At 40.4% G+C, this 23,194-nt stretch overlaps 1 protein-coding gene across 6 annotated transcripts in view; it reads right to left on the reverse strand.

Annotated features, from left to right (window-relative positions):
* The window catches only part of LOC139277523 (serine/threonine-protein phosphatase 4 regulatory subunit 1-like), a 79,725-nt gene that overhangs the window by 18,374 nt on the left and 38,157 nt on the right, over nt 1–23,194 (reverse strand). For all 6 annotated transcript variants that reach the window (XM_070896099.1, XM_070896090.1, XM_070896080.1 and 3 more), the window contains 5 exons: nt 21,728–21,870; nt 17,836–18,407; nt 8,461–8,627; nt 6,166–6,270; nt 4,530–4,616 (listed from right to left, as the gene is read on the reverse strand). In XM_070896099.1, the coding sequence (XP_070752200.1) occupies nt 4,530–4,616; nt 6,166–6,270; nt 8,461–8,627; nt 17,836–18,407; nt 21,728–21,870 (1,074 nt within the window). The remainder of the gene's footprint in view (nt 1–4,529; nt 4,617–6,165; nt 6,271–8,460; nt 8,628–17,835; nt 18,408–21,727; nt 21,871–23,194) is intronic.

A 23,194-nucleotide genomic window follows, 5' to 3' on the forward strand; every position in this document is an offset into this window, starting at 1 on the left:
CCACATACACTTTCAGTAGGGATTGCTGGACAGTGATCGCTGATTTTTCACTCCCTTATCCAGGAACTTCCACTGATTGTAGTGTCCCCATCTCTGCTCCAGCTGAAGTCAGTTAACTCAGCACAGACTAGGGAACTAATCTGGGACCTCACTATGGCTGAGCTACTCACTGCATCAACTTGCAGAGCCATCAGGGAAGCCCAGAATTAAAACCTTTCAAAATGTTTTTTTTTTTTAAATTAGAAATTAGATTCTACAGTTAGCAGAAGTTCTTCCTTCATTACAATTATCTTTAATAGTAGCATGATTATAGATAATCAAACTGCACTAGTGCAACAGTTCTGTCATAGCATAGACATTTTAAACCACACAAGAGTACTCAAACTCTCATTCCAGATGATAGCCCTTTGATGTAATCTTGGGAATGCTGCATGAATTCTGTATTGATATCAATGGCCAAGTATGTAAATACACCACACAGTTTGTCAAACACACGTGCTGCCTCAATAAATTCAATCTTTATTCTATGGCGAGTTGGCCTATTTCAGTCAGGGCATCAATAAAGAAAAATGAATTGTTCTCCATTGCACCAGGTTAGGAGGGAGAGAAAGGTTAGCTAGGATTCCTCTCCCAAACTACTCTCCAGAGACGGCTGCTGGAAAGTGTGCACGTGCAGTTCTTAGGTAAAACCAAGACTGGTTTCAGATGTGATTCATTGTCAAACAGCCTGCTGGCTTATACATTCAGTATGGTCTCTTGGACGAGACGACACCAGAAGAGTGAATAAAAGATTCGTGTCCCCCCACAAGCTACATCACACCAGTAAACGGGCTAATTTCTGGATGGACAAATGACCAAATAGCCTTCCTCATCCATAATTATATTATAAATTGTGCCAGGAAAGTGGGAGAGAGATATATTTTCAGATTAGTATCAGGAAGGCACAACGTCTGACAGGAGGACAATGATCAAAATTGCTAACATGCAAGAGGTGCAGCACATCGTGCAATTGAAACAATGAAGAAATACAACACTGGAGTAGACATTGCTGCCTTTAACAAAATGGAGTCGGATGAGAAATACTTCAAGTTCATCTGTGCCTTTGTGGTTCATCATTTTAAGAGCTTGAGAAATAATCAAAATGGCACTGACTTGGCATAGCTCTGTCTGTGCAAGTTTCCTTGTAACTCTGATCATTCACTATGTAACTAGGGGAGAACAGCAAACTGGATTACAATTGGTTAGAAGGGAGAAAACGGAGTAGGCGGTAATGGCTATTTTGCAGTGTAGTTGGAAGTGGGTAGTGATGACACAGGTTTCAATTTTGGGGCCTGAATAATTTGAATGTAAATCTTCCAGAGGAAGAAAGGTTAAAATGTGTAAATACCACCAAAATAGGACGTGTAGCTAATTCTTCAGAACAAAGGAAACAGCGAAGGGATATTGGTAAGATGGGGAGGGAATGGCTAAAAAGTGGCAAATGGATTTCAATGTCAGCGAGATAATGCATTTTAGATTTAAAAAAATAGCAGTAACTATACACTGGAATAGGTTAGATGCTGTGGAAGAGGGGAGGTAGTTAGGTCTGCGGGTTCACAGGATACTAAAGGCAGCGATGAGGCTATAAAAACAAGCTAATTAAATTCTATGTAAAACCTTAATAGGACATCAGTTAAAGTACTGTGTACAATACTGCGCTCCACACTATAGGAAGAATAGAGGCTTCACAGAGGGTTTAACAAAGATACACGAAGATGCTACCTGATATTAAGGAAGTCTTAAAAATTTGGGGCTTTACTCATTAGACTAGATTGCTGTGCTATACGATAGAAGCATTTAAAATTCTGAAAGGCTAGGGAGAGAGAAGTGTACTGTTTCCAATAGTTGAGGGGTCATGGCTACAAGATTAAATGCAAGAGATTTAGAATGGAGGGAAACTTTAAAAAAAAAATAAACTGAGTTGTGAGGCTGTGGAATTTACTTCCAAGGTTGGTGGTCGAGGCAGAAACTGTCAATAGTCAAGATTAGAATGGATAGATGGATGAATGAAAAGGGGTTGAAGGGATATGACAATAGGGTGGGCAAATGAGTTTCGAACAATCAGCCCGCATGGAGGGCAAACTCCAACACGGATTGGTTTGAGAGATAATGAATATAATAGTCCAACAGCCTGACATAGGTACAGAGTATCATGGGGAAATTATGGCTTTGTTTGGAGAAGATAGATCTAGACTGGTTTGCTAATATTCTAGAAGTATGGTTGTTTACAATCAAGCAAGTCTATCTCATCACCGAGAGATGGACGTACTTACATTAGTGAGAATAAAGTAAATGTGGTGCAACATTATCACCTATTGGTGTAGTAGCATATGACACACAAGGAATGACACGACAAGTCTTAGAATAGGTTCAAAGCAAGCACCCAACACTGATTAGGAATTGTCCACACACACACACGATAAAGTCCCACATATTGATAAAGCAAAATGGGCAAAACTGTGGCAAATGGATTTCAATGTAGGCAAATGTGAGGTCATCCACTTGGGACCTAAAAAAGGATAGACCAGGTACTTTCTAAATGTTAAAAACAATGACAGTCCAAAGAGACTTGAGGGGGTCATGACTCAATTGTCAGACTGCTTGTCCGGCATCCATTTCTGGATGAGCAGAAATGTGCGGCAATTAAATATTGTGAAGACCGAAGCCTGTGTTTTTGGTCCCCGCCACAAACTCCATTCCCTAGCCACTGACTCCATCCCTCTCCCTAACATTTCCTATCTGAGGCGGAACCACACTGTTCGCAACCTTGGTGTCATACGTGACCCTGAATTGAACTTTCGACCAAATATCCACAGCGCAACGAAGATCGCTTATTTCCACCTCTAACATCGCCTGTCTCCAGCCTTGCCTCAGCTAATCCGCTGCTGAAACCCTCATCCATGCCTTTGTTACCTCTAGACTTGACTATTCAAATGTACTCCTGGTTGGCCTCCTATGTACTACTCTACGTAAACTTGGTCATTCAAAACCCAGCTGCCCGTGTCCTAATTCGCAACAAGTCCCGTTCACCCATCACCCATGCTCACTGACTTACATTGTTGCTTAACCGGGAGCCACAGACTTCAAAATTCTCATCTTTTTTTCCAAATCCCTCCATGGTCTCACCCCTCCCTATCTCTGCAATCTCCTCCAGCCCCACAACCACCTCCCACCCCCACCTAGAGATATCTGTGCTCCTTTAATTCTGCCTTCTTGAACATCCCTGATTCGAATTGCTTAATCATTGGTGAGAGTGCCTTTTGTTGCCTAAGTCCCAAGCTCTCCACCTCTCTATCCTCCTTTAAGGCACTCCTTAAAACCTACCTCTGACCAAGCTTTTGGTCATCTGCCCCAATTTCTCCTTAAATTTTATATCTTATAATATTCCTGTGAAACTCCTTGGGATGTTTTACTACGTTAAAGGCGCTATATAAATATAAGTTGTTGTCCGGGGACATAGATCATTAAAATATGAACATGTACTGAAAATAATCAAAAAGGCTAATGGAATGCTTGCCTTTGTAACTGGAAGATTAGAATACAATGGGGTATAAGTTATGCTGCAGCTGTAAAAAACCTTAGTTAGACCACACCTGGAGTACTGTGAGCAGTTCTGATCACCACACTGTAGGAAGGATATATTGGTTTTGGAGAGTGCGGTGTACATTTACCAGAATATTACCCAGACTTCAAGGGTTAAGTTGAGGAGCGATCACACAAATTAGGGTTGTATTCACGAGAATATAGAAGGTTAAGGGGTGATCTGGTCAAAGTTTTCAAGATATTAAGGTGAGCAGATAGGGCAGAGAGAAAGAAACTATTTCCGATGGTTGGGGATTCAAGGACTAGGGGGCATAGTCTAAAAATTAGAGGCAGACCTTTTAGGCATGAAATTAGGAAACACTTCTACACTCAAAAGGGTAGAAGTTTGGAACTCTCTTCCGCAAACAGCAATTGATGCTAGCTCAATTGTTAATTTCAAGTCGGAGATGAATAACTTTAGGTTTTAAAGAATATGGAGTTAGGTCATAGATCAGCCATGATCTCATTGAATACCGGAGCAGGCTCAAGGGGCTGAATGGCCTACTACTGTTCCTAAGCCTGCATGTTCTACTTTGAACTAATAAACATCTGCATCGCTATCTCATGGGTTTTCAAATTTGTTACTTAAATAAGGATGAGAAATAAGGAATAGGACAGAGAGTACTTGGCCTGGCCCAATATAAAATCCAACGCGGTTGGGCCAAATGGTCTGTTTCCATGTTGTAACTTCGATGTATTTCTGCAACAGCTGCTGTGCAGGTCACAACAGCAGGTTGTTGTGGTATACATCCCAAGGGAACAAATCACAACCTCTGAATGCTGAATATGCCCATTGTAAAACAGGGGTCAAATATGCCAAACTAGGTGAATGAAAATAAATGACATTGGTTTAGTATCTCCTTCAGCGTTGCTGTTTGGAATTGGTTAACTTGGTTGCTTTTAATTACCTGAATTTTAGCTTTTTTATCGTCATCAAAACTACTTTGCCTCCGACACGAATGATCTTGGATGAACTGTAGTCTGCCTTCCAGGTTCTGTTGAGGGAAACAACACAAACATCTGAATTCAACATGCTGTACACATTAGCACAAAGAACAGGAAGTTATAAAAAAAAGTCTGCGGGTACTACACCAAGCAGTTTACTTTTAAATTATTTTCATAGACCCACTCAAACCAGAGGTATCCCATTCCTGGCTCTCAGTAGGATTTCAGCTACCCATTTACCAAAGGGAGGAGTGATTCAAAGTCCCACAAAATCAGGATTTAAAAAAAAAAGTGGAAATAAATGTTACAAGCAAGCATTCCACAACAAGGCAGCTGCATTTCCATGTGGATTAGAGTAAATTCAATACCTCTGCATTTTATGAAGCTTAAAATTACAAGCTTTTAAATTTTCAATAAGGTGCATTTAAAAAATAAAAGCTGTAGTCTCTAGTAAAAGGATAACTTAAAATAGTTTCTTTATTATTTTTCAATCACACTTTACATTCCTTGCAGCAACACCTGACTAAGAATGGTAGGCAACTCAATGCCCCAACAGCATTACGGAGAGCCACAGGATCTTGCCCAATTTCATCCACTTGCAGATAATGGCCCTGAAATTCCAATGTCCCGGGTCCGTACGAAGTTCCTACGGACCCGGGAAAGGCATCGGAAAAGCCGGGTTTCAGCACGCAATGCGCATGCGCTGAAAACCGGCTTTTCTGATCTGTCAAGTTTCCGGCTTGACAGATCATCCGCAGATTGGGAGCGAGGACACTTGCAGGGCAAGATTTCCGATATTTACAAATATCTTGCCTTGCAAATATTCTTTTAAAATCTTGCGCCTGGAAAAGCAGGCGCAAGTGTTTAAAAACATATATAAAAACATTAAAATTAAAACATATGAAAACATACTTTATTGTTTAAAAACCCTCCCTACTACAGTAAGTTTATTTTATGGCATCTTTTTAAAAAAAAAGTCGGGAAATTAAAAAAAAAATAAGAACTTTAATTTAAATGATTCTTAAATAGGTTGTGTATTTTTCTATTTTTTATTGATTGTGTGTTTGGGGGGTGGGGTTTCTCATTCATAATAATGGGAACTATTATGAATGAGAAAATACTGTACCTTGATTGGCTGCCCAGAGCCAGGTGACGACAGCTCTAGCCCTGCGCACGTCCCAATGTGCATGCGCTCCGACGCGTAGGAGTGGAGGCCTCAGGCTCGGAAGTTCGAGCGGGCGCAGCAACAGGTAATTGCGCAGTTTTAAAAAAAAACATTTTTCTTTAGTTTACCCACGGGGGAATTTACCCATGGGAATTTACCCATGGGAATTTCAGGCCCATTAACTGCCTGCCCACATTGATACAGTTTGATTTAGCAAGGTGGTCCATTAGGAGCTAAGAGAGGGAACTGCCCATCATACTGAGCACCTAGATTTGAGCAATACATGACTTTGCTAAATCGAACTCAAGCACAACTCTACTTGGTTGCCAAGTTGTCATTGTGGCACTTATTTTAAAATCCTTTCCTTCTTTAAACACACATTTCAAGGTTTTCATAAACCGGTCCGCACTTGGAACTATTTTTCATAACCTCACCGTCTCAAAGTAAGTGAACACCCGGTCATCTGGTACCATTATTGAAAAGGGAGATGCATTCAGTGATTGGTTGGTTTTATACACTGCATCACTCACGCAGTCTTCCTGCAAGCACAGGGAAATATCCAACAAGTGTGATAAAGAGGCCTTAATAACAATTTCTAAACTTGCAAAACTATTCAAGCATTCAAATTGGTATCAGTCTTACAAAGTACCTAATAAATTTTTTTTTAGATGGGGAAATAGAGCGAGGAAAAAGAACGTATTACAGAAAAATTGATCACTGCATCTTTATTCCAAACAGATTCTGGTTTTTGATCAATGAATCAGCTTACTGAAAGTGCCAGAACATGTTTAACTTCTAGTAAAGCAGCCTCATCCAAACTGATAAGTGAACGTTTGGACAAGCCTTTTTGAATTGTGATCTAAAAAATAAAAAATCGATATTCTGAATTTGTTTCTCAACCAGGCCCCTTCTATTAGTTTTCAACTGAAATTCAATGCGATAGTGTATACTGCACACAGAAAAACAGGCACCATATGCACATCAAAATAGTGTGCAAATACACTAGACTTGGCATTAATAGATGGTTACGTTTCACTTAGTTAAAAGGGGCTATATAAATACAAGTTGTTGTTGTTACACCACGGAAGGCGGCCATTCAAACCTGTGCCAGCTCTCTGCAAGAGCACTTCAGCTAGTCCTATTCCCTGCCCTTCCCCTGTAGCCAAGCAAATTTTTTCCTTCAGGTACTTCTAACTCCCTTTTGAAAGCCACGACTGAGTCTGCCTCAAACACCTTTCAGGTAGTGCATTCCAGATTCTAACCACTCGCTGTGTAAAAAACATTTTTCCTCATGTCACCTTTGGCTCTTTTTGCCAATCACCCTGAATCTGTCTCCTCTGGTCCTCGACCCTTCCGCCAATGGGAACAGCTTCTCTATCTACTCTACCCAGACCCCTCATGATTTTGAAATCACGTTTAACATATTCAGTCACCGCAAAGCAGCAACCAAAACAAATTCTGAACTACAGATCTAAAACAGGAGGCAGAGAGCATCATGCTAAAATTGCAGAGTACTCTGCAGATAACACCTTGGGTATAGCATCCAGTTTTGGTCAGACACAGGGAAAACATTCAAGCACTGGAAGCGGCTCAGAGAAGGCGGACAGCATCACAGGACTCATTTATGCGGAAGGACAAGAGAAATCTGGCTGATCTCCTTGAAAGGAGTTCCAAGAGGAATCCCCATGCGCATATGACTTAATCAACATTGTAGAAAAAACACAGTAATACTTGGTTAACTTGCAACAGTAGGACAACGGGACACAGGATCAAACTAGTGAAAGGCAAATTTGGGATTGGTGTCAAAAACCTACAAATGCTGGAAATTTGTAATAAAAACAGAAAGTGTTGGAAATATACAGCAGGTCCATCATCACACGAAAGAGTTGCTGTGATTTTGGGCCGAAGCATTGTTAGAACTCATCTTTGTCAGTCATATTGGGTACGGTAGCATAGTGGTTATGTTACTGGACAAGTAATCCAGAGGCCTGGACCAACAATCCAGAGAAGTGATTTCAAATCACACCACAGCAGCTGGGGGAATTTAAATTCAGTGAATTACATAAATATGGAATTAAAAAACTCAGTAATCGTGGCCATGAAACTACCAGATTGTTGGAAAAAACCAACTGGCTCACTATTGTCCTTCAGGGAGGAAAATCTGCCATCCAATAATATGGTTGACTCTTAACTATCCTCTGAAATGGCCTAGCAAGCCACTCAGTTGTACCAAACAGCTATGACAAAATCAGCACTGTGGGAGTACCTTCACTACCTTCTCAAGGGCAATTAGTGATGGCCAATAAATGCTGGCCTTGCCAGCGACACTCACATCCCATGAACGAATCAAAAAAAGTCAGACAAAGGATCTGAACCTAAAATTACTCCCTCTTTTCAGATGCTGTGGGATCTGCTGTATATTGCCAGCATTTTGTGTTATTATGGCTATCAGGAATGTTTTTCACACTTTGATCAACAGGTGAAATGCCTCCCTCATGCATATCTATCTTGTGATTACCTGTTAATTTATTGTTGATTGCATGTTCCATCAGATTTTGCGCCAGTTTTAATAAGCAAATTATTAAACTTTTTTGTTGGTGTTTTTACTTAACATACAAATCAGTTGTATACCAATGGCAATTAAGTTTTGGTCAATTGATAAGACTTAGCCAATTAGCATTCTTTTCAATCATTGACGAAGTGTATAAAGTCCATTAGGGCTATCCTACCTCAACAGTAGCTGAAATTTCAGCAGTTAAAGGCACATCGTCTTGGTCAACATTGATGGGGTCAACTATCGCAGGATCTGTTTGGTTATACAGCAGTTCCACAGATGTTTCTTCCTCAAATTCAAGAGTGGAAGCTCGGAGGGCAGCAGTTAGTACATCCACTTGTGCTGTTGGACAAAATAATACGTCACTTTCCCACTTTCAAAATAATTTGTGATTAAAATATTCATGTCTACATAAGCGTAAGACTGAAGCACTGAATTTTTAAGTCAATGCTCGAGCTAATTTCACAATCCGTAAAATGTATTTACTGAAAAATATTTGTTCAAACATATTGTTGAAAAACAGACATGGGTAATAAGGGTTACAGAACCAAAGTGGAATTACAGAATCAGGGTGAGCCACTCTCCTATAATACCTTGGTTTTGACCTTGTCGTGTAGCTGTGTCATTTATGTGGCTGCTCCAGTGGAGATTCTGGTCAATAGTAATGCCCAGGATATTGATGCTGGGGGACTCAGCAATGGTAATGACATTGAAGGTGGTTAAGCACTCTCTTTTTGGAGATGGTCATTGCCTGGGCACTCATGTGCCATGAATGTTACTTGCTATAGATCAGCCCAAGTCAGCATGTTGTTCAGGTCTTGCTGCATGCTGGCACGGACTGCTTCATTATCTGAGGAATTATGAAGGAAGCTGAACGCTGCGCAATGAACATCCCGCTTCTAACCTTATGATGGAGGGAAGCAGTTGACTATAGTGGGACAGTGGGATACTGCTCGGAGGAATTCCTGCAGCAATGTCTTGGGACCGAGATGACTGACCTCCAACCATTATAACTATGACTCCAACCAATGGAGAGCTTTTCCCCAATACCCATTATTTCAGCCATACTATGGCTCCTTGATGCCACACAATTGAATGCTGCCTTGATGTCAAATGCAGCCACCTCTGAAATTCAGCTCTTTTGCCCATGTTTGGAATAAGGCTGTAAAGGGGTGTTTAGCCAACTGGTTCTAGCAGAACCCAAACAAAACAGACTGGGTCTTTACTCGTTGGAGTTCAGAAGGATGAGGGGTGATCTTATAGAAACATTTAAAATCATGAAAGGGGTAGACAAGATAGAGACAGAGAGGTTGTTTCCACTGATCGGGGAAGACTAGAACTAGGGGGCACAGCCTCAAAGTACGGGGGAGCCAATTTAAAACCGAGTTGAGAAGGAATTTCTTCTCCCAGAGAGTTGTGAATCTGTGGCATTCTCTGCCCAAGGAAGCAGTTGAGGCTAGCTCATTGAATGTATTAGAGTCACAGATAGATAGATTTTTAACCAATAAGGGAATTAAGGGTTACATGGAGAGGGCGGGTAAGTGGAGCTGAGTCCACGGCCAGATCAGCCATGATCTTATTGAATGGCGGAGCAGGCTCGAGGGGCTAGATGGCCTACTCCTGTTCCTAATTCTTATGTTCTTATGTAAAACATTGGTGAAACAGTTACTGGTGAACAAGTGCTGCTCGATAGCACTGTTGACGACTCCCTTCCATCACACAGCTGATGATTGAGAGCAGGCTGATGGGGTGGTAATTGGCCATGTTGGATTTGACTTACTTTTTGTTGACAAGACATACCTGGACAATTTTCCACATTTTCCAATACATGTCAGTGTTGCAATTGTGCTGGAACAGCTTTGCTAGGGGCACGTATTTATGGACACTGCACTTTGAAAGTATAGGACAAACTTCAAAGTTCATGTGAAGCACATGAATTCTTACAGTTTAATCTTTGGCATAGTTCAATGCACACATTTTAAGAGAACAATTTGAAGATGTAATCTTTCCTAGTGCCAATAAAACTATGTAAAATTTGAACACTGCGCACACACATTGTTCAGCACGCACATTTGCTCATGTTTAAATTTTTGTTCAGTCAAGTATCCATCTCGCTCATAAACACTTCAGTGGGCTTTGTATCCGTGGCTTTGAGGGACTGCATTCCATATACTGCCACCCTTTGAATCAACAAATTTCCCCTAGATTTATCATAAGCTCAAATTCCAACATTATTTCCCCTTGTTCTGAATTCCCCTACTAAAAAAAGGAAGTGCTGTTCCCATTCTACCCAAGCAAATCCCTTCATTAAACACTGTAATCAACTCACCCCTTAACCCACTCAACTCAAGGGAATATAACTCAAGTTAACCCAATTTATCTTAACTCAGTCCAATCGTCAAGGTATCAAAACTGAATATTCCAAATGCTGTCTCTCTAGCACTTTGCACAACTGCCACACTCATCCTTGCTGTTACATTCTAAAATATATAAAAAAAAGAGTACAACATCACATTAGCCTTTTTCACCATGTTCTGCACTTGAGGTATTAAGGGATATGGGGCAAAGGCAGGTATATGGAGTCAGGTCACACATCAGCCATGATCTCATTGAACAAAAAATCTGCAAAAGGACATACAGACTAAGTGAGTGGGCAAAAATTTGGCAGATGGAGTATAATGTTGGAAAGTGTGAGGTCATGCACTTTGGCAGAAAGAATCAAGTTATTATTTAAATGGAGAAAGATTGCAAAGTGCTGCAGTACAGCAGGACCTGGGGGTACTTGTGCATGAAACACAAAAGGATAATATGCAGGTACAGCAAGTGATCAGGAAGGCCAATGGAATCTTGGCCTTTATTGCAAAGGGGATGGAGTATAAAAGCAGGGAAGTCTTGCTACAGTTTGCAAGGTATTGGTGAGGCTACACCTGGAATACTGCATACACTTTTGGTTTTCATATTTAAGAAAATATATACTTGCTTTGGAGGCAGTTCAGAGAAGGTTCACTAGGTTGATTCCAGAGATGAGGGGGGTTGACATGAGAAAAGGTTGAGCCTCTACTCATTGGAATTCAGAAGAATGAGGTGTGATTTTATTGAAACGTATAAGATTGTGAGGGGGCTTGACAAGGTGGCTGCAGAGAATGTTTCCACTGATGGGGGAGACTAGAACCAGGGGGCATAATCTTAGAATAAGGGGGCCGTCCATTTAAAACGGAGGAGGAGGAGGAATGTCTTCTGAGGGTTGTAAATCTGTGGAATTCGCTGCCTCAGAGCTGTGGAGGCTGTGTCATTGAATAAATTTAAGACAGAGGTAGACAGTTTCTTAACCGATAAGGGAATAAGGGGTTATGGGGAGCGGGCAGGGAAGTGGAGCTCAGTCCATCAGATCAGCCATGATCTTATTGAATGGCGCAGCAGGCTCGAGGGGCTGTATGGCCTACTCCTGTTCCTATTTCTTATGTTCTTATGTAACAGGCTTGAGGCGCTCAATGCCTATTCCAATTCCAAGGAGTTTGATTTTCATAACTTATCTACCTGAAACCATAATCAATTTGTTCATCCATCCCCTCAAGAATTTCCATTTAAATTAAACTACCAACTGCAATTCTTATGTTCAATGTATAGTCTCATACACGTGTTGATCTGCATGGGCCATCATCGTTCCATTCATTTGCTTCAACTCTCCATCGGCTTTTGAATTTTATGCTCCCTTCGGAACTCATTACACCTTCAGTGCAATCCTGAGGGACTGCTGCACTGTTTGAAGGCTTCTTTGCAGCACAAGATGTTAAACTGGTGCTATTTACTTGATCAGATGGGTAGATTTGTCATGCCCGACAAACCTGATTGAAGTTTTTGAGGATGTTACTAAAGTAATGGACAGGGGAATGTGTATGGATTTTATTTATATGGACTTCCAGAAGGCATTTGATAAAGTCCCTCATAAGAGACTGTTAACTAAGGTTGAAACCCATGGAGTTGAATGCAAATTATTGACCTGGTTCAGAAATTGGTTGAGCGACAGGAGACAGAGGGTAGGGATAATGGGCAGGTACTCTAATTGGCAGGATGTGACTAGTGGCGCCCCACATGGATCTGTATTCAGGCCTCAACTATTCACAGTATTTATTAACTACTTAAATGTTGGCACAGAAAGTAATATATTCAAATTTGCCAAAAAGATAGGCAGCAGTGTAGATGAAAACTTAAAATTACAAAATGATAGACAGATTAAAGTGAATGGGCTAAACTGTGGCAAATGGATTTTAATGTAGGCAAATGTAAGGTCATCCACTACGGACCCAAAAGGGATAGAACAGGGTACTTTCTAAATGGTGAAAAGCTAAAAACAGTGGAGGTCCAAAGAGACTTGGGGGCTGAGGTTTATCGATTAAAATGTCATGAACAGATACAGAAAATAATCAAAAAGGCTAATGGAATGTTGGTCTTTATATCTTGAGGACTAGAATACAAGGGGGTAGAAGTTATGCTGCAGCTATACACACCAACAGTTAGACCAACACTTGGAGTACTGTCAGCAATTCTGGGCATCACACTTTAGGAAGGATATATTGGCCTTGGGGGGGGATTGCAGAGTAGGTTTACAAGAATGATACCTGGACTTCAAGGGTTAAGTTACGAGGAGGGATTATACAAATTAGGGTTGTAATCCCTAAATATTAAGGGGAACAGATAGGGCAGATAGAGAAAATATTTCCGCTGGTTGGGAATTCTAGGACTAGGGGGCATTGCCTAAATATTAGAGCCAGACCTTTCAAAAGTGAAATTAGGAAACACTTCTACGCAGAGTGGTAGATGTTTGGAACTCTCTTCTGCAAACAGTAATTGATGCTAGATCACTTGTTAATTTTAAATGCGAGACTGATAGATTTTTGTTAACATAACCTAAGAAATAGGAGCAGGAGTAGGCAATTTCGCCCACGAACCTGCTCCGCCATTCAATAAAATCATGGCTAATCTGATCATGGACTCAGCTCCACTTCCCTGCCCGCTCCCCCATAACCCTTTACTCCCATATCGCTCAAAAAACTGTATCGCCACCTTAAATATATTCAATGACCCAGCCTCCACAGCTCTCTGGGGCAGAGAATTTCATAGATTTACAACCCTCAGAAGAAATCTCATCTCATTTTTAAATAGGTGACCCCCCTTATTCTGAGACTATGTCCCCTAATTTTAGTTTCCCCTAAAAGTGGAAATATCCTTTCTGCATCCACCCCTTGTCGAGCTCCCTCATTATCTTATATGTTTCAATAAGATCACCTCATTCTTCTGAACTCCAATGTATATAAGCACAACCTATCTTCATAAGTCAACCCCCTCATCTCCAGTATCAACCTAGTGAACCTTCTCTGAACAGCCTCCAATGTAAGTACCGTCAGCAATTCTGGGCATCACACTTAAAAACGGAGAACAAAACTGTACGCAGTACTCCAGGTGTGGCCTCACCAATACTCTGTACAGTTGTAGCAGGACTTCTCTGCTTTGAAACTCTCTTCCCCCTTGCAATCAAGGCCACCATTCCATTTGCCTTCCTGATTACTTGCTGTACCTGCATGCTAACTTTGTGTTTCATGCACAAGGACCTCCAGGTCCCTCTGTTCTGCAGCACTTTGCAATTTTTCTCCACTTAAATTATCATTTGCTTTTCTATTTTTTTTTCTGCCAGTGGATAACCTCACATTTTCCCACTTTATACTCCTTCTGCCAAATGTTTGCCCACTCACTTAGCCTGTCTATATCCCTTTGCAGGTGTTTATGTCCTCCTCACAATTTGCTTTCCCACCCGCCTTTGTATCAGCAAACTTGGCTACATTACACTCTGTCCCTTCATCCAAGTTATTAATATAGATTGTAAATAGTTGAGGACCCAACACCAATTCCTGCAGCACTCCACAAGTCACTGTTTGCCAACTGGAAAATGGCCCATTTATCCAGACACACTGTTTTCTGTTAGTTAGCCAATCCTCTATTTAGGGTAATATATTACCCCAACCCCATGAACTTTTATCTTGTGCAGTAACCTCTTATGTGGCATCTTATCGAATGCCTTCTGCAAATCCAAATAGCCACTGGTTCCCTCTTATCCACCCTCCTCAAAGAATTCCAGCAAATGTCAAACATGATTTCCCTTTCATAAAACCATGCTGACTCTGCTTGATTGAATTATGCTTTTCCAAATGTCCCACTACGGCTTCTTTAATAATGGACTCCAGCATTTTCCCAACGATAGCCGTTAGGCTAACTAATCTATAGTTTCCTGCTTTTTGTCTGCCTCCTTTTTAAAATAGGGGCGTTACATTTGTGCTTTTCCAATCCGCTGGGACATCCGCAGAATCCAGGGAATTTTGGTAGATTACAACCAATTCATTCATTATCTCTGCAGCCACTTCTTTTAAGACCCTAGGATGTAAGCCATCAGGTCCTGGGGACTTGCCCACCTTTAGTCCCATTATTTTACCAAGTACTACTTCATTAGTTATAGTGATTGTATTAAGTTCCTCCCTCCCTATAGCCCCTATTAGGATGTTTTTAGTGTCTTCTACCGTGAAGACCGATACAAAATATTTGTTCAATGTCTCTGCCATTTCCCTGTTCATTATTAATTCCCCAGTCTCACCCTCTATGGGACCAACATTTACTTTAGCCACTCATCCTTTTTATGTACTTATAGAAACTTTTACTATCTGTTTTTATATTTCACGCTAGTTTACTTTCATAATCCATCTTCCCTCTCTATCATTTTTTTTTGTCATTCTTTGCTGGCTATTGAAAGTTTCCCAATCCTCTGGCCTCCCACTAGTCTTGGCCATTGTATGCCCTTGTTTTCAATTTGATACCATCCCTTATTTCCTTTTAGTTAGCCATGGATAGTTATAGCTTCTCTTAGTCTTTCCTTTTCATTGGGATATATTTTTGTTGCGAGTTATGAAATATCTTAACTAAAAAGGTATTGAGGGATATGGGCCAAGGGGGGGGGGGGGGGGGGGGGGGAAGTATATGGAGTTAGGTTGCAGATCAGCCATGATCTCATTAAATGGCAGAACAGGCTCAAGAGGCTGAATGGCCTACTCCTGCTCCTATAAAATATTCATGCTATTTTTCAAAAGGAGCAAGGGAAGCCGGCACAGGTAGAATCGGCCGAATAGCTTCCTTCTGTGCTGTATCATTCGATGATTCTCCTGGAGTCCAGGCAAACAGTCCTTCCTCAGTCAACATCATCAAAATAATAAAATAATGTCAGTCATTTCAAGGGTTTAAGGGAAGGTTGTGCCTGACTAACTTGAATGAATTTTTTAAGGAGGTTACAAGGAGTATCGATGAGGGTAGCATGATTGATGTAGTCTATATGGATTTTAGCAAGGCTTTTGACAAGGTTCCACATCGCAGCCTGCTCAGAAAAGTAAAAGTCCACGGGATCCAAGGGGAAGTGGCAAGTATAATCCAAAACTGGCTCAGTGACACGAAGCAAAGAGTAATGGTCAACATTTGTGACTGGAAGGCAGTTTCTAGTGGTATTGCCTAGGGTTCAGTACTAGGTAACTTGCTTCTCGTGGTATATATCAGATTTAGACTTCAATGTAAGAGGCATGATTAAGAAGTTTCCAGACAATACAAAAATTAGCTGTGTAGCTGAAAGTGAGGAAGAAAGCTTTAGACTGCAGGAAGATATCAATGGATTTGTCAGGTGGGCAGAAAAGTGGCAAATGGAATTCAATTGGAGAAGTGTGAGGTAATGCATTTGGGGAGGTCTAACAAGGCAAGGGAATACACAGTAAATGGTAGGGTATTGAGAAGTGTAGAAGAACAGAGGGGTCTTGGAGTGCATGTCCACAGATTTTTGGGGGTAGGACAGGTAGATAAGGTGGTTAAGGTGGCATATGGAATACAAGCCTTTATTAGCTGAGGCAGAGAATACAAGAGCAGGGAGGTCATGTTTGAATGGTATAAAACACTCGTTAGGCCACAAGCTAGAGTCCTGCGTACAGTACTGGTTCACCACATTACAGGAAAGATGTGATTGCACTAGAGAGGACACAGATTTCTGAGGATATTGCCAGGAGTGGGGAATTTTTGGCATGGATAGGCTGGGGTTGTTTTCTTTGGAACAAGAGAGGCTGAGGGGAGACTTAATTGAGGTGTATAAATAATGAGGGGCCTAGATAGAGTGCATAGGAACGTATTTTCCTTAGCAAAGGGGTCAACAACCAGGGGGCATAGATTTCAAGTAATTGGGAGCAGGATTAGAGGAGAGTTGAGAATGTCTTTCACCTAGAAGGTGGTGGGGCTCTGGAGCTCAATGCCTGAATCACAGAATGGTTACAGCACAGAAGGAGGCCATTTGGCTTGTCAAGCCTGTGCCAGCTCTCTGCAAAAGCACTTTCCCGCCTATCCCCTGGAGTACTGAAAGGGTGGTAGAGGCAGAAACCCTCATTTAAAGTAGATATGCACTTGAAGTGCTGTAATCTACAGGGCTACGAATCAAGAGCTGGAAAGTGGAATTAGGCTGGATAGCTTGTTCGACTAGCACAGACACAATGGGCTGAATGGAGTCCTCTATGCTGTAAATTTGTATGATTCTATGATTTGCCATTTGTGGCTGTCATGTACACCTACTGCCATGTACACCTACATAACATTGACTGAACTTCTATTGGTTGTTAAGCACTCAATACATCCTGAGAATGCAATTACTCATGATATAAATACATATTCTTGCCTTCGAGTTTTGTTTGTGAATATATCTACCGCACAAGCCTACCTGCATCTCCACACCTCTCAGTCTCTTGTGCGGCAACCTTATGAAATACATATACATGGTCCCTCATTGTTCTCTATCATTTCTAACTGTTAATTATATCACGCACTTAGTGCCAAATATTACAGGTCAGACACACGATTGAAAAGATTTCACTGAATGAAATGCATAAATTTACCATATTTCATTTAAAATTTGGCGTGAAAAGCAGTTATTTTTTTAAAACAAGCTTGACTCCCATTAAATGTCACAATTTTTATATTTTACCCAACAAATACTTTTCAAATAGTATTTTTTGCAAGAGATGAGTTCGGCAAAATAAAAAATAAGCTTTAATGTACTCGTTAAACTGCAACTTTTCACTATAGGTTTGCCCTTTTATTCGAGTGGCTTCTGGTGTCACTTTAGCGCTCAAAATAAAATGATCAGCCAACAAAGGTAGCAGATATTTAGAAATGGTGGGGTTGTTTGAGGTGGGGAGGGAGAGGGGTTTTGTTTCTGTTAAAACTGTTTTGGTTGCATGCTAACTTTTTTTTTAATAACATTTCTCTATCATATTAAATTGTAAACCTCAATTTCAAACTGGATTCTGAACTGTGGCATGCTGGCTAGTTATTTTTCTTCAAAATAAAATTGAAGTTCAACAAAATAACTTCACCTCCAATTTTAGGTATACCACAAGTTGGTAAAGGACTGGAGCAGAAATGGTCACGTTATTGCATTGCTAGAGGTTTGAAAGGACTGATGTTTAACATCACGTCATTGTACCTTTTACATCCGGGTCATCTATGTGCGGTTCCAAGTTTTCCAGCATCTCTTCCAGTTCTCTTCTGGTAGCTGTGTTAATGCTTGGACAGCCCGATGGCACTTCTGTCCAGGTCAGATCTTTGCTGTCATGCTTATCAGGACATTGTGGCTGCTCCAGTTCCAAATCAAGATCTATTGTAGGAATAGGAGTCCTCCAGTAATGGAATGAGTTGTACATGTCCTCCGGAATGGCAGCCTTTTCTGAACTGGACCCAGACTCTTGCGAAGACTGTGCTGAATTTGTGCCGTCTGAATTTGGCAACCGACTTTCACTGAAAACTGTGTTTACTTCAGATGATCCAGATTTAGTACATACATAAGAATCAGAGTGTGATTGTAATGATGGTGCCTGGGCAGAACTGACATTACTTCTACATTTACTGCCACTGTTTAGTTCATCTTTTGGAGAGAGTTCAGCAGCTGCATTTACAGATTCCATAGTACGATAGCTAAAGCCTGTAGATTGTTGTTCCATTTCAACAAGTTCCACAACTCCATCTGCCACTTTTGCTGGTTCTGCGGCACATTTTGCACTAAGATGATGAAACAGAACAGCTATTTTATTCAATCAACAATAGCCAAAACCTAAGTCAGTCAAATATTTATTTCAAAGCTTAAATCCTTAAAAAAAACTGAATTCAGCACATCCTAGAATTTTAAGCTTTTAAGTTTGTCAGTTTGAAAGCATTAAATAATCCAAGTCATCATGGGGGGGGGGGGGACTGCAAATTTACAAATCAACTCACCAATAATGCTGGCCTAGAGATTAAATAGAATTTCTAGCCTACAAGTCAAAATTTGAGACAGAAGTACTGCTTCCAGTCCTGGAATGTAAATATGCTAGTTGAAACAGGTCAGTAAAGATTGACCACTTAGTTTTTTGTAGAATTGAGTAATGAAGATATTAAATATCTGTAGTTGACATGCATTTTTAGTATGGCCAGTCTTCTTTCAGTTTAGGTTTTTCAAGCAATACAATAGTCTTGATTAAGAGGCCAAATTTCTTAGATCAATCTGGAACATTTTACCCATTAGTTTTTGTTCCTGCAGCAAAGACAGCACTGCTTAGATAATAAACTCCGAGCAAGGAAATATGGGTGCAAACTCACATTCTATTCAGTGGCACTGCGCACTGGCTTATTTAATCATGATGTACTCGGTTTGCACAAATGGATAGAGGGCCACACTGCTTTAGTTTGAAATGGGTGGGTACGTTATATGCACCAGGCTACCACCACACAATTTACAAATTACTAGTTGTATATAACGTCGTGTGTTGATTGTATAGTAATCTATTTAAACTTTTGTATGGGACTTTTTTCTTTCCCTAAATGTTATTGAAACTAGTCAGTCACAACAGCTATCCATAAACAAAGGGTTGTGATCATGGAGCAAGGTGGGTTTCTCTGGGTTTTTTTTGGGCAGCGAAAGCCAACTTCAGTTTCAGCTCTCACCTTCATAAACAGCACCCACTTCTCCTTCCAACAGCCCATCTGCTGCAGAAAACCTCATCCATGACTTGGTCACCGCCAGGCTCTACTATTCAATGCTCTTCTGGCCAGCCCTTTCACCGGTCACCCTCCAACTTTAGATCATCCAAAACTCTGCCAGTTTCCTGTCCTGCACTCATCCATTACCCATGCTGTCACTGGCTCCCGGTTCCCCAATACCTCAAATTAAAAATTCTCATCCTCTTATTTAAATCCATTCCTGGTCTCGCAATTCCCTCTACAATTTTCCTCCCCATTTCTACGCTTCTGACACTTGTGTAATCCTCCTCCTTTCGTCCCACGATTGGCAAATGTGCCTTAAGCTGCCTAGGTCCAACTGTCTGGAATTTCCTCCTCAAAAATCCTTCTGCCTTTTCACCTCCCTCTTCCCCTTCAAGATAATCTTTAAAACTCCCCCCTTTGACCAAGACCATCCTAATAACTCCTTTAGCTAGTCATCCATTTATTGATTAGGCATATGGGAAGCGCATTCTACATTAAAAAAGGCACTATAGACTTGCAAGTTATTGTTGAATGCAGTATTGAGTGCTGCACTGTTGGAGATGCAGTCTATTGGACAAGACATTGGTAACCCAAAATACCATTTGTCTGCTCAGATGTACATAACAGATCCCATGGTACTATTCAAAGTAGAGCACATGGTTGTTCTTCCTCAACCAACAGCACCAAAAATAGACTATCTGGTTATTCAGTTTGTAGGACCTTGTTGTGCACAAAACCAGCAGCTGTGATTGTCTACATAACAGACAATATTTTAAGAGTAATCCAGCAATTGTAAAGGGACATCATAAAGACTCATAAGGCAGCATAAATTGATGTTTTTCTTAACACTCCACAACTTTTCCTGCAATGGTCTTAACCAAGGGTATTCCTTGTAAAATCATAGCTCTGCAGTTATTTTACAATAAAATTAAATCTCAATTGGATCGGTCACTGATATACCATTTCTCTGATTTCATTAGACTGAGAGTGGTGAACATTTTAATACCTGGGCAATGTGCCAATGCTGGTTAATACGCATTTTCAATAGAGGACAACTTTTTGAAAATCAAGTGCAATGAGAGAGATCCTCACTTCAAGGATTACATAACAAACACGATGGTTTCAACATTAGAAAGCCATCAATCAGTACTAGAAAGTCATTTCAATTAATATACTTTGTAGCAGGATGTTGTGGACATTGGGATACACAGACACCACAGAAATTGTAGCTGTAATGATTAAAAATATTGTTTTTGTTTTTATAACAAAGCTCAAATACAGGATATATGAATCATGTTGTTCATACTATCCTATCCAATGCTACGGTTAAGACAGACTATTGGGAAGAACAGATGGAGGTTTTTAAAAATCAGCATCTAAAAATCATTCTATACCTAACGTGGAAGTGCTTAATGCAAACACTCCATTTTCCAAAGTGCTAGTGTTCTATTGCCCAGCATGGATATCACACCTCGAGGAACACATGACAATACTAATTAGTGATTCCCAAGGACAATTCATAGAATTATAGAAACTTATAGCACGGAAGGAGGCCATTTCGGCCCATCGTTTCTGCGCCGGCCAACAAAGAACTATCCAGCCGAATCCCACTTTCCAACGCTTGGTCATTAGCCCTGTAGATTATGGCATTAAGTGCATATCCAAGTATTTTTTTAAAATGTGGTGAGGGTTTCTGCCTCTACCACCCAGTTAGTGAGTTCCAGACCCCCCACCACCCTCTGGGTGAAATTCTAGAGCATTATCATGGATTGTTTCATGAATGGCAGATTGTTTGATGAAGAATGCTTTTAATGACTGTTTACGGTTTAAAAAAAACACATTTCACATTCATGGCTGGAACTGCGAAACGCCTGAAACTGATCTCAGCTACGAAGGGAAAAGTGTCACAGAAAGGCACGAGAGGGAAATGGTGAGAAATAAACTTAACCTGTTCAGATCAAATTATTTCTCTTATTAAACAAAATAGATAGTTTGGTAGTGTAATGGTTATGTTATTGAACTAGCAAGTCAGAGGACTGGATTAAATGAGCCAGAAAACACAAGCTCAAATCACACCATGGCCATGTCACAATTTGAATTGTCAACTGGTTCACTTATGCCCTTTTGGGAAAGAAACCTGCTGTCCTTAACCATCTGGTCTATACGAGAGTCCAGTTCCACAGCAAAACGATTGCCTCTTAACTGCCCTCTGAAGAAGCCTAGCAAGCCACTCAGTGGTACAAGGTCATTAACGATAATTAAGGCTAGCCTTGCCCGCAATGCCCACATCCTGAAAATTAATAAAATGGCATGGTCCAAAAAAAATACAGGTCCTATTAACCATTAACCACATTGCACACCTGTTATTGTTTTCTGTCCCTTTACTCTCCAATACATTCTTGGAAGAAAGCACATCTTCCTCTTTGAAGTAATGACCAGCACCAGAAGAGCTAGCAAAGGTCGAGATAAAAGGACCCAATGATTGGAAGGCAGCTTGACGAACCTGTGAACAACAGAGCACTTCAATGTTAAAATGCTATCAATAGTTTCCCACAACAATCTGCAGTAATTCTTCCCGGTGGAGAGTAAACAAACTCCAGTTACCAAGTGTGGAATCGTCAACATGGTGAATTTACCATGTTTAAAAGTAATTTTGGTCTATAAATAAGAGCGAAGTTGAAACAGTTTGTAAATATTGGCAGAATCTTCAGTACTGATTTAAGCAGTATTCGCTACAAAAATTCTAAAATGATTGTGTAACCAGAGGTGGCCATTGAGTAATAGACAGAAATATGGGAGCTGATGGTACAATATACACACACATCCATGCATTTGCACAAAATGACACAGCATTGCATATCTCTAGGTAGGACAAATGCAACACACACATACCACCAGAATTACATTTATATACAAAGACGACAGAAGATACCAATCTATAGTATGTCAAATATTCAATATTAAGGTAGCACATTAAATTTGTCTAGCAGAAAAATAGAAGCCAACTTCATACAAACACAAATAAGCAACTTATACACCGATTTGCTGAAACAGATCAGGAAATCAAAATTGGCATAATTATTTGATCAAAGTGGTTGCACTCATTTTATTTATCCCAGCTGAATATATACAGCTGCATAAACACAAGTTCATTTAAAATAAAGGTTAATTTTCACTAAAATCATGAACATTGCCCATCCATTTGCATCAATGTACTGCACACTGGGGACACATCTTGGAAACCGATTATCCTTACATGCCAAGTTATTTAAAAAAAACATTTTTCTCTGTTCTTGGTTTGTTCTCTTCTCCACATAAATTAATTTAAATTCTGTCTAATCCCATATGCACAATTGTATCTGACCATCAGCAGCTTCTCACACTCTTGCAGCCAGTGAGAAATTTCACAGGAAATTGACTACATCTCCTACAGCGATGCACACAGGCTAAAGACAATGTTCACGCTTAAGTAGAACATAGAATGCTGGATTTAGAGACCAGGGTAATGAGCAGAAAAGGACAAGTACCTCAGAAAACAGGAGGCTATTGGGAGGTGCGATCATAATGGGAGAGACTGGGAGTGAGATTGGGGAAGAAGAAAATATCTTGGCAGCTATAAAGAGGTCTGAATTTTTCTCCTTTGGTATATGATAGTTCATGAAAAAGAAAAAGACACTATCTGGCACCGATTAAGAAAAATTTAAAACATTATTTTGATGCCAATTAGAAACGCAGACATGACCCTACAGAAAAGAAAGAACACTGTATTGAGTAGGACAACCATCATTTAGAGTTCATTACCATATGCATGTGTAGGGCACTACAGA

This window comes from Pristiophorus japonicus, chromosome 1 (genome assembly GCF_044704955.1).
Source record: "Pristiophorus japonicus isolate sPriJap1 chromosome 1, sPriJap1.hap1, whole genome shotgun sequence".
Classification (NCBI taxonomy): Eukaryota; Metazoa; Chordata; class Chondrichthyes; family Pristiophoridae; genus Pristiophorus; species Pristiophorus japonicus.